We start from the raw sequence: 11,747 nt of genomic DNA, 5'->3' as shown, positions 1-11,747 counted from the left end.
AGACTGCAGAACAGTTACACAGCGTCTCAGAGAGCCAATCAGGATCTGGAGGAGAAGCTCCACGCTCTGGTAACCTTTCACCTTTCTAAATGTGACCTCTGACCTTTAACCACTTAAACCATTTGTGTTTCAGTGTAAAAGCCAACATGTGATATTCATGTGTAAACTACACATCAGGCACTTCGGGTTGTTTTTGAACGCTAAGTTGAAGCGTCCGGAGTCTGTTCTGTTCTGTTCTTGTATCGATAATATTGTATATCGCAATATTTTTGCCGGACAGCATCGTGATATATCATTTGGGATTTCGCCCGAGCCTGGAGCGAACCGCAGCCGGGATGTAGATCTGGTTCTGACAGAGAGCAACATGGCCGCCGCACCAAACGATACCGCGTCCATCTGTGTAGTTTACTGGGAAGGAAACCAGAACCAAGAGCAGAGGCTGCAAACCAGGACCCGGCCTGAGGAGCTGTGTAATGACATCATGATGTTCAGTTACGTGCTGAAAGCTAGACAGCGAGTCAGCTCAGTAAGAGGACACACTGTTAACTGACACACTGTTAACTGACACACTGTTAACTGACACACTGTTAACTGACCCACTGTTAACTGACCCACTGTTAACTGACACACTGTTAACTGACACACTGTTAACTGACACACTGTTAACTGACACACTGTTAACTGACACACTGTTAACTGACCCACAGCGAGTCAGACTGGGTTTATCTCCCACTGTCTGAGAGGTTTACAGATGTTTTTGTTCAGTTGTGTTTTGATGGTAGTGTCCTCAGGTCTCAGAGAGGCGGCTGGTTAAATCCAGGATCAGAATGAGCAGCAGTATTTACATTATACAGAAACTCAGCTCATCCACCTTGTTGTCGAGCTTCTTTTCATACTGACAGAAATCTATATGAGGTCAATTCAAAGAGTCGTCGTATTAAGTAGCATCAGTGTTGAGGTTCATCCATCTGGCAATGAAGCAGAGGACCTAGGAGTGTGTGTGTGTGTGTGTGTGTGTGTGTGTGTACTCTTGCTATGTGAGTGCTTGTTACTGCTAAATATTTGATGGCTGATGGTTTTACGTGTGTGTGCATGTTCAGTACATGTATGCTGTTTGTTGCTTCATGAATAATTAAAGGTTTGTTTTTGTGTGTGTGTGTGTGTGTGCACACGTGGGAACATATATGTTGTTGGATGTTTTGTGTTGTAGCTGCAATGAATATTTGATGCTTTCTAGCTTTGTGTGTGTGTGTGTGTGTGTGTGTGTGTGTGTGTTTCCACCTCCCATGAGGCCATTGATCATGTTCAGCCTCTCCAATCTGTCAATAGCCAATCAATCAACAAACATAAACACAACACGCTCAGCCCTGGGGCCAATTATTGATCAGCCATGACATTGACAGACAGCAGGATGGTTGTCATGGCGACCCTGCTCTGGGCAGGGACGTCAGAGGTCAGGGTCACATGGCAGCAGGTCAGGCTTGATATCTGTTAGTATGATATCTGTCAGTCTGAGTCATCCTGGTCCCTGATGGTCCCTGATGGTCCCTGATGGTCCCTGATGGTTCCTGATGGTCCCTGGTGGTCCCTGATGGTCCCTGATGGTCCCTGATGGTTCCTGGTGGTCCCTGATGGTCCCTGATGGTTCCTGATGGTCCCTGGTGGTCCCTGATGGTCCCTAATGGTTCCTGATGGTTCCTGGTGGTCCCTGATGGTTCCTGATGGTCCCTGATGGTCCCTGATGGTCCCTGATGGTTCCTGATGGTCCCTGGTGGTCCCTGATGGTTCCTGATGGTCCCTGATGGTCCCTGATGGTTCCTGGTGGTCCCTGATGGTCCCTGATGGTTCCTGATGGTCCCTGGTGGTCCCTGATGGTCCCTAATGGTTCCTGATGGTTCCTGGTGGTCCCTAATGGTTCCTGATGGTCCCTGATGGTCCCTGATGGTTCCTGGTGGTTCCTGATGGTCCCTGATGGTCCCTGATGTGTTCTGTGTGTTCTGTGTTTCACGGTGAGACCGTTCTCTCTGCAGAGGAACAGAATTTTACTGTAACTGCAGTAGGGGTGTCACGATTCTCCAAATCCACGATTCGATTTGACTTTCGGTTTTAAGGTCACGATTCGATTCAATTTTCAATTTAAACATTTTTTTTTCAGCACTGACAGCTATGCCACTGTTAGACTATCGAGTCTTGATTTGTAAAGATCAACAGATCATTGGTTTTATGCCCTGACAACTGTCATTTACATTTTCAAATTCTTCTTTAAAAAGATGGTATCAAGTGTGATGTAATATTTTTTTTTGGAATGTACCATACTAAGGCCATATGGTCAAATTGTTTCAAAGTTTTTCCATTAAAAAAAACACAACTTTCCCTTTAATTTGGTACCAAATCCATGGCAAGGCGATTCAGGGCGTCTCCTCACTGAAGTGTCAACATTCACAGTATGACAACAAAACAGATCCTTCCTATCTTGGCTAACGATAAGCTTTCAAAATCCATACAAAACCTCCAGCGCTTCAGCCCACACAGTAATAAGATCAGACAATAAAAGTCGCCAAACTTATATGGATAAAAGTCGCGGCGACCCGGCCGGTCCTCCTACCGACTCTTCGGCGCTCCGCCTCCCGGAAAACAGCGTCCGTCTCCGGCGGTGAGAGCAGGCGGGTCCGGCTGTTTAGTGAAGGTGACCTTGTGTCTCGTTTTATCGAGCGAGAACAAGAGATTTCCATCAAAAGACTTCGACTCACAACGTCTTCGTAACTTTCCACTTGTGCTGTCTCACAGCACAATCTGACAGCTGCCAGAAGGTTTTAAAAGCGAAGACATTTTTACCGCTGGAGGACGACTAAACCCGGGGAACATCAAACGTCTCAGTGTCACCAGATATTCAGTATTTTCCGGTTCCGGTTCATCGATGACAACTTGAGGTATAAAACAAAGCTGATAACTTGATTTTGAGTTTTTGGTACATTTTAAACGAGAACGGGCGCTCTCGAGCAGCTACGCTGTGTCGTCATTAACATGTTGTTGTTTTTCTTCAGACGTGCAAGTAGGCAGGGTGGAGAGAAAAAAAATACTGGGAGAATCGTGAACCTGCTTGTGATTTCGAAGGTTGAAATCGAACACTCATTTCGATTGATTTTCGATTTAGAATCGAAATCGTGACACCCCTAAACTGCAGTAACATTTACTGTTTACGGTGTTTGCTGAGAGCACAGAATCTCCTCTGGCTCGTGACGTTGTTGCTAATGACAACCGCATCTGTGTCTCTGCTACTTAACCTACATAGTAACCATTAACCAGTCAGCACCTCTGGACTGACTGCGGTGTTTGCGGAAGCCTCCACAAACACTGCAAATAAACGGACCTTTATTGTCTTTACAGTCCTGTCGGTTTCTGACCTGAGATCTGTCGTCTTTCTGCTCAGAGTCTTTACACAGCAGCAGAATGATCAAATCAACACGACAGAAGCAACAAGCAAAGTGTAAAACGCGTTGTTCGCTCCCTTTTATAAGCCTATTTGCAAAGGCTGTAAGATGTAAAGATGTCATTAGATTTTCACCGAAACCTCACAGTGCAGTGGGATCATTTCTGGACAGATTTTCAGATGTTTTGGTTCCATTTTGTTCTCCAGTGGTTCTAAACCATACAGACAGCGGTGTCTCCACTTAGATTTTCACATTTTGCACTAATTGCAGACGATAGAGGGAATTATATTATAAATCTAAGCACCGTGCCCACATGGGTCTACATAGAACCTTTATGGTACTGTAAAGAACCCTTGAATGTATGAAATGTTCCAAACCAGCAGCATTAAAGAACTTTTTAAGAACCGCACTGGGTTCTTTATTCTGATTTAGTGTTCTTTTCTGATTTGACCCAGAACGGCTGGATGTTGATGTCATGTTGTCATCTCACTTCCTGTTTCTCTTCTTCTTCTGTGATTATCTCTTCCTTTCTAATGTCGCTCTTCACCTCTTTATCTTTCTCTCTCTCTCTTCTCATGCTGCTCCCTGACGGATTGACTCATCTTCCTCATCATCTTCATCTTCATCATCATCTTCATCAGGCTGCCGTCAGTCAGACATGGGTCTATGCAGTTGCGTTCTCATTCTTGTTCGTTTACCCTGATCCTCCTCCTCTTCCTCCTCCTCCTCTTCCTCCTCCTCCCCGTCGTAGCATCTCTCCCTCGTTCTCCTCGACATAAAACATCTTTCCATCCTCCTTGCTCTTTTTTCCTTTGATTCTTTGAGTTCTCTCTTGTCTTTTTCTGTTCTGTTCTGTTCTCATCTATTCTATCCTGTTTTATTCTAATATATCCTGTCCTGTTCTGTTCTGTCCTGTTCTGTTCTGTTCTGTTCTGTTCTGTTCTCATCTATTCTATCCTGTTTTATTCTAATATATCCTGTCCTGTTCTGTTCTGTCCTGTTCTGTTCTGTTCTGTTCTGTTCTCATCTATTCTATCCTGTTTTATTCTAATATATCCTGTCCTGTTCTGTCCTGTTCTGTTCTGTTCTGTTCTGTTCTGTTCTCATCTATTCTATCCTGTTTTATTCTAATATATCCTGTCCTGTTCTGTTCTGTTCTGTCCTGTTCTGTTCTGTTCTGTCCTGTTCTGTTCTGTTCTGTTCTGTTCTATTCTGTCCTGTCCTGTTCTATTCTGTTCGGTTCTGTTCTGTTCTGTTCTGTTCTGTCCTGTTCTGTTCTGTCCTGTTCTGTTCTGTCCTGTTCTGTTCTGTTCTCATCTATTCTATCCTGTTTTATTCTAATATATCCTGTCCTGTTCTGTTCTGTTCTGTCCTGTTCTGTTCTGTTCTGTCCTGTTCTGTTCTGTTCTGTTCTGTTCTGTTCTATTCTGTCCTGTCCTGTTCTATTCTGTTCGGTTCTGTTCTGTTCTGTTCTGTTCTGTTCTGTCCTGTTCTGTTCTGTTCTGTTCTGTCCTGTTCTGTTCTGTTCTGTTCTGTTCTGTCCTGTTCTGTTCTGTTCTGTTCTATTCTGTCCTGTCCTGTCCTGTCCTATTCTGTTCGGTTCTGTTCTGTTCTGTTCTATTCTGTTCGGTTCTGTTCTGTTCTGTTCTGTTCTGTGCTGTCCTGGTCTGTTCGGTTCTGTTCTGTTCTGTTCTGTGCTGTCCTGGTCTGTTCTGTTCTGTTCTGTGCTGTCCTGGTCTGTTCTGTTCTGTTCTGTGCTGTCCTGGTTTGTTCTGTTCTGTTCTGTGCTGTCCTGGTCTGTTCTGTTCTGTTCTGTCCTGTCCTGTCCTGTTCTATTCTGTTCGGTTCTGTTCTGTCCTGTCCTGTTCTGTTCTGTTCTGTCCTGTTCTGTTCTGTTCTGTTCTGTTCTATTCTGTTCGGTTCTGTTCTGTTCTGTTCTGTTCTGTTCTGTGCTGTCCTGGTCTATTCTGTTCGGTTCTGTTCTGTCCTGTTCTGTTCTGTTCTGTCCTGTCCTGTTCTGTTCTGTTCTGTCCTGTCCTGTCCTGTCCTGTTCTGTTCTGTCCTGTTCTGTTCTGTTCTGTTCTGTTCTGTTCTGTTCTGTTCTGTGCTGTCCTGGTCTGTTCATCCTGGCTAACAGTTCTAGTTTTTTTGCTTCTAGATTATTCTGTCCGGCTTTGCCTTGGCGCTCTGGCTGATTTTTGGGCTAATCGCCTTTATTCACACGGCGGTCATATTTGATTTTCGACGTGCTTGGAGAGCAACCTGGAAGACAGTGCAGCAGAGACAAACTCCACAGAATATTTAATGTACATCAGAATGATCTTCAGTGTCATAATCAAGAAAGTCCAAAGGAAACGCTGCAGCAGCTGGACTGAAGGGAAACCCATGATGCTGATCCATAACGTTAGCTAATGTTAGCAGTCTTAACTTGGGGACAGATCACATGTTTTTCATTTGAGATTGGGCAGAGTCTGTGGTAGTCCAGGGTAGTGCAGGGTAGTTTGGGGTAGTTCAGGGTAGTCCAGGGTAGTTCAGGGTAGTTCAGGATAGTCCAAGGTAGATCAGGGTAGTTCAGGGTAGTCCAGGGTTGCTCAGGGTAGTCCAGGGTACTTCGAGGTAGTCCAGGGTAGTCCGGGGTAGTTCAGAGTAGTTCAGGGTAGTCCAGGGTAGATCAGGGTAGTTCAAGGTAGTCTGGGGTAGTCTGGTCTAGTTCAGGGTAGTCCAGGGTAGTTCAGGGTAGTTCAGAGTAGTTCAGGGTAGTTCAGGGTAGTCCAGGGTAGATCAGGGTACTTGAAGGTAGTCCAGGGTAGTTCAATGTAGTTCAGGGTAGTCCAGGTAGTCCAGGGTAGTTCGGGGTAGTTCAGTGTAGTCCGGGGTAATCCAGGGTAGTTCAGGATAGTCCACGGTAGTTCAGGGTATATCGGAGTAGATCAGGGTAGTTCGGGGTAGTTCAGGGTAGGTCAGTTTGGTCCGGTGTAGTTCAGGATAGTCCAGGGTTGTTCAGGGTAGATCGGGGTAGTCCAGGGTAGTCCAGTGTTGTTCAGGGTAGTCGAGAGTAGTTCAGGGTAGTCCAGCGTAGTTCAGGGTAGTTCAGGGTAGATCAGGGTAGATCGGAGTAGATCAGGGTAGTCCAGGGTAGATCAGGATAGTTCATGGTAGATCAGGGTAGTTCAACGTAGTCCGAGGTCATTCAGAGTAGTTCAGGGTAGTCCAGGGTAGTTTAGAGTAGTTTCTGTAGTCCAGGTAGTTCTGGGTAGTTCTGGGTCACGCTGTTTAGTCGCGGCTGTAATGGTTGTGTGTGAGAGTGAAAGACTCAATACACAGTATTCATTTTATGATATGAAAGGGAGAAAATAATTGTTCTTCCCACCCTCTGACATAAATTAAATATGGCCGGCATGTGAATAAAGCAGATGGGCGGGGTTATGGGTGGGTGGGACTAGCATTGTAAGGGGGGGGGGGGTCGTCTCAGGTGTGGTTATACCTCCTGACTCAACACACACACAGTATATGCAGCACACACACACACACACACAGAGTTCGGTGTTGTCACTTTAGGCAGAGGAAGACAGAGAATGAAGAAGGGGCGGAGCTTAAACTGACCACTGCCCCACTTCCTTAAACAGCGGCAGAGGCCTTTGACCCCACCGTGACCCCACTGTGACCCTGTGACCCTGCCACGCCCCTCTGTCTGGCTCTGGCTTCTTTCTCTCCTTATTTACAGTGGAAAGCAGGCGCTGTTCAGCATGTTTTTAGAGTGTTTAAGGTTTAAAATATTTCAACTTTTACCAAAAGAGCTTCATGCTTCAAGCAGGTTTTCAGTGGTCTCCTAGCAACAGCAGGAACCACGGCCAGCGCATCCCATAATGCATCTGTTAAGTGCCGCTAGCTAATGCAGCATTCACATTATATGGGAAAAACAGTTTTGGCTTGGTGTTGGACTCTGAGTTTCTCGACTTCCTCACTTCTGACGTCACCAACAGGAAATATCTGCAGTCCAGTGTAGGAATGATAGATTCATTACAAATAAAACAACATGAAGGATTTTCATCATCAGTCATGTTTTCATGAGTTGGTTTAAGAAACCAAAGTCTGCAGAAAACTACAATCATGGAGTTTAACCAGTTTGAACATGTGAAAACTTCCAAGTCGGTTCTTTAAACTAACTAGTTAAACTAGTTAGACGTCTCTGTTTTAACCCTCAAATACCTCCAGCAGTTATTCCCACATGATCTGAATGCAGCATGAAACAGATGTACTGAGGGCTTTAGCCATTATTATCCCCGCCCTACTGTCACCACAATGCTTATGATTGGTCATCCCACTTCTGATTGACTCATGCTGTTCTAACATGATGCCCCCCCCCCCACAGCTACGGAAGGTGGAGCGGGACAAAAAGACGATGGACCAGGAGATCGTGGAGCTGACCAACAAGCTGCTGGACGCCAAGAACACCATCGACAGGCTGGAGGAGCTGAACGTGGGTGGAGTCACTCAGAATGACTGTTAATTATTATATAATATTATCTTATTATAAGAAAAGACTAGATTAGATGAAAGTTTATTGATCCTGTGAAATTGGGTCATTGCAGCAGCAAATATTAAAGGATCAGTTTATTGATTTAGTTCCTCTATATAATTCCTCTGTTCCTCCTGTAGCTGTTGGACCCACAGACAGTATTGTCTGTAGCTGTTGGACCCACAGACAGTATTGCCTGTAGCTGTTGGACCCACAGACAGTATTGTCTGTAGCTGTTGGACCCACAGACAGTCTTGTCTCCAGTCAGCTGTCAGTTGAAGCTCCGCTGCCTCTTGCTGCAACAACGAGTCCAAACTGTTTGTCAGAATATTCCAGAAAAGTCGTTTGTGAAAACGATCCGGAGAGCGACCGACGTATTTCTCTCGGCGGCCCGGAAAGCGGCGGCACCGACCGTTTCCCCTCGGCGGATCGTCTTCTACCGAACTCTACCGTTTACGATCCGACCCGACCGTCCGGAACCGGATCGCTCCGCCGGGAACCGCCTCTCACCCCGCAGCGCTCTGTGCTGCGCAGAGAAAAATAGTTCTGTGATTTCCTGATTAGTGAAAGTTGAGTAACGGAGGAACTGAGTCTGTTTCCTCTCTCCTGTGGAGACACAGACGGCTTTTTTGTTGTAGCGCCCCCCTTAGGCCAATCTGTATAATTTTGAAAATGCCACAATGTTAAAATTTACGCATCATTCCCTGAAATTTCCGCAAAATACGATCAGCGGCATCTGAGACGTTGTGTGTGACGGACCACAGGGAACACAAACAATAACTACAACATTAGAGCATAAGTAGAAATATCTGAATGAAAATATAACAATGGAAGTCAGATTAATTAATTGAATTCATTATTTTTTCAACGTGTTCACAGTGTAGCAGCAGAGCCGGAGACAAACAGAACAGACTGACTCTGGATCAGATGTTAGACTCAGCAGATAAACTGTAGTAATGATAATTATAACAAACTGAATGATGAAACGCGGCAGAGGTTCCCTGGTCGCAGCGCTGAGGTTTGTTACTCAGCAGCACAGACAAATATTTAGCAGAATCAAACTGGAGGCTGGAGGTCATTTCCCGGTCTGTGTGGTAACCATGGCAACAGTCTCCCATCCTGCATCCATCCTGCCTCAGTACTACAAAGACGCACAGAGCAGCTTCTGCTGCTATGAATCAACTGCAGCTAAAATGTTAAACGCTCTGCTTCCTGCTTCCTGCTTCCTCGTTAGCGTTTCCCTTAACGAGCTCAGCTGATTGTTCTGAGGGCCGAGACTCGCCGGCTCGTCTGAACGATCTGAAGCGCTCGCTCTCGTTTCCGACCTTTAACCTGCGACGCCTCCTGATAAAGGACCTGGTGACGCTCCACACTGAGCATGCTCAGACCACACGAGTCTTAACGATGATTAGGCTGCTAAACTTGGTAAACGCCCCAAAAGTCACTTGATAAGAAAACACTGAATGGTAGAAATATATTTTTCTGTTTCTTTGGGTCTCCGTCTTCAGGTCAAAAACGCCAGAACAGACCTGACATCATTTTCCTCTGCGACCTTTGACATTTGACCCTCCAGCTCTGACACGGCTCCCTATCTCATATTTAGTTCATTATTTCAGACACGAGCATCTTGGTCTGGTGGCTGAATTCTCAAATCATATTTGGCACACAACTGAGGGTAGTAAATATATCCCACAATGCACCATAACACAACTGTGGTCACTAGAAAGGTGAATATAGACCATGATGCTTTGCAAACTGGAAGCAGACGATGGCGGCTGGTTGACTCTCTCTCTCTCTCTCTCTCTCTCTCTCTCTCTCTCTCTCTCTCTCTCTCTCTCTCTCTCTCTCTCTCTCTCTCTCTCTCTCTCTCTCTCTCTCTCTCTCTCTCTCTCTCTCTCTCTCTCAGGAGCGGTACAGGCAGGACTGTAACTTGGCCGTCCAGCTGCTCAAGTGCAACAAGTCGCATTTCAGAAACCACAAGTTTGCTGATGTAAGTACAGCTGTGTGTGTGTGTGTGTGTGTGTGTGTGTGTGTGTGTGTGTGTGTGTGTGTGTGTGTGTAGTTGGCTGGTAAAACAGTGGAAGTGGCTAGTGGATTTGAGGGTGAAGCAGTTAGATCTGGACGCTCTTCCTCCGCTTCGATCACAACCCAGTGTTGTAGCCGAGTCCCGAGTCCTCAGTTTTTGAATCAGAGTCCAAGTCTGAGACTCCAAGTTCATGTCCGACTCGAGTCTCAAGTCCTCAGTCCTCAGGTTCGAGTCTCCAGTTTGAGTCCAGTAATCCCTGCTAGAACAAATCAAAAAGACAAATACAGATTTACATCTGTCACATTAAAGCTAGTTTGTTAGTTAGAATGGAGACTTGTGGATTTCAGTGGTTTCATTTGTTTTTTGATTTTTTATTCAAAAATGAACCAGTAAATTCTAACATAAAGCTGTCGTATTTGAACAGTGTGTACTATGAGTTTTTTAAGAACAGATTTCCCATCCAGATCATGTCAGACGACAGACTGATCCAACACATCAACACTTCTTGTCTTGCAGAGTCTCTGAGTTCGTCCTCTGTCTCTCCCTCGCTGCTCTGTTACATATTTTACATTTGACTCTCCTCTTCACTCCAGTTAATGTAAAATCCATGTCAGCGAAGCTCACAACACACAGAGGAGCGTCTTCATCTTCCTCTTCCTCTTCCTCTGTCACTATGGAGACGCTCTGTCCATCCTCTTGTCAGTGTTTGTGTTGTCAGATGAATGTTCAGCCGGTACTGTGAACGACCAGATGATCAGGGACAAATTCAGGGAAACGCTGAAAAGACGAGGAGACGAGCCTGAGGGGGTCGAGTCCCGAGTTCAAGTTCAAATTCAAGTCATCAATATTCAAGTCGAGTCACGAGTCATCAGAACTTGAGCACTACAGCACCGTCAGAACCAGAACACCTGCATGTTAAACAGATGTTTGTAGATCCAGATATCTTCCTGATATCAGGTCACAACTGGTTTGGGTTGAACCTGTGAAACTGTCCCAGGTCATGATGTCATACCGTGAAAATGTGACGGTTTGGGTTGAACCTGAGTGTCATGTGACCCTGAGGAGACCGGGACATTTCCTGCACGACCCGTCCAAACAGCTGCTGGGTGTGGCGAAGAAAACATTATTAACATATTAACACAGATTTGGAAACTCTCTCTCTCTGTCTCTCTTTCTCTTTGTCTCTCTCTCTCTCTGTCTCTCTTTCTCTTTGTCTCTCTCTCTCTCTGTCTCTCTTTCTCTTTGTCTCTCTCTCTGTCTCTCCTCTTTCTCTCTCTCTCTCTGTCTCTCTTTCTCTTTGTCTCTCTCTCTGTCTCTCTTTCTCTTTGTCTCTCTCTCTCTCTGTCTCTCTTTCTCTTTGTCTCTCTCTCTCTGTCTCTCTTTCTCTTTGTCTCTCTCTCTGTCTCTCTTTCTCTTTGTCTCTCTCTCACACAAACACGCCTCTCTCTTCCCGGCTGGTCTGACGTCAGTCTGTTAACAGTAACGAGACGTTAATGAGACAAGGTGTTAACGAGTTGCTAACGAGTTTGTGTTCTATTAATGTTCTTCGATAGTCAGCTGAGACTGAGTTTGAGTGATTAGACTAGATTACATTAGATTAGACTGGATTAGATTAATTGATCTATGGGGACATTTGGTGATGGCAGTGGGCAACATGATATTAAACATAAAGCAATCAACAGTTTCAGCAGCAACACGTTAAGTGGAAACATGAATGGAAAGTGAAAAGATGTGATGTTAGTTTAGTGAGACAGAAGAGTCGGAGCTTTAA

General features: G+C 45.3%; 1 protein-coding gene across 2 annotated transcripts in view; it reads left to right on the top strand.

Annotated features, from left to right (window-relative positions):
* Window positions 1-6: 6 nt before the first annotated feature.
* The window catches only part of tjap1 (tight junction associated protein 1 (peripheral)), a 19,291-nt gene continuing 7,550 nt past the window's right edge, over window positions 7-11,747 (top strand). The window contains exons 1-4 of one of the 2 annotated variants that reach the window (XM_071922775.2): window positions 7-69; window positions 4,073-4,102; window positions 7,804-7,911; window positions 9,857-9,940. In XM_071922775.2, coding sequence (XP_071778876.2) covers window positions 7,834-7,911; window positions 9,857-9,940 — 162 coding nt within the window. In that variant the 5' untranslated portion in view covers window positions 7-69; window positions 4,073-4,102; window positions 7,804-7,833. The remainder of the gene's footprint in view (window positions 70-4,072; window positions 4,103-7,803; window positions 7,912-9,856; window positions 9,941-11,747) is intronic. The other variant, XM_078288822.1, reaches the window with a different exon arrangement.

This window comes from Centroberyx gerrardi, chromosome 15, assembly GCF_048128805.1.
Source record: "Centroberyx gerrardi isolate f3 chromosome 15, fCenGer3.hap1.cur.20231027, whole genome shotgun sequence".
NCBI classification, from domain to species: domain Eukaryota; kingdom Metazoa; phylum Chordata; class Actinopteri; order Beryciformes; family Berycidae; genus Centroberyx; species Centroberyx gerrardi.
The sequence above is the reverse complement of the archived record's forward strand: the minus strand, read 5'-3'. Positions and strand labels throughout refer to the sequence as shown.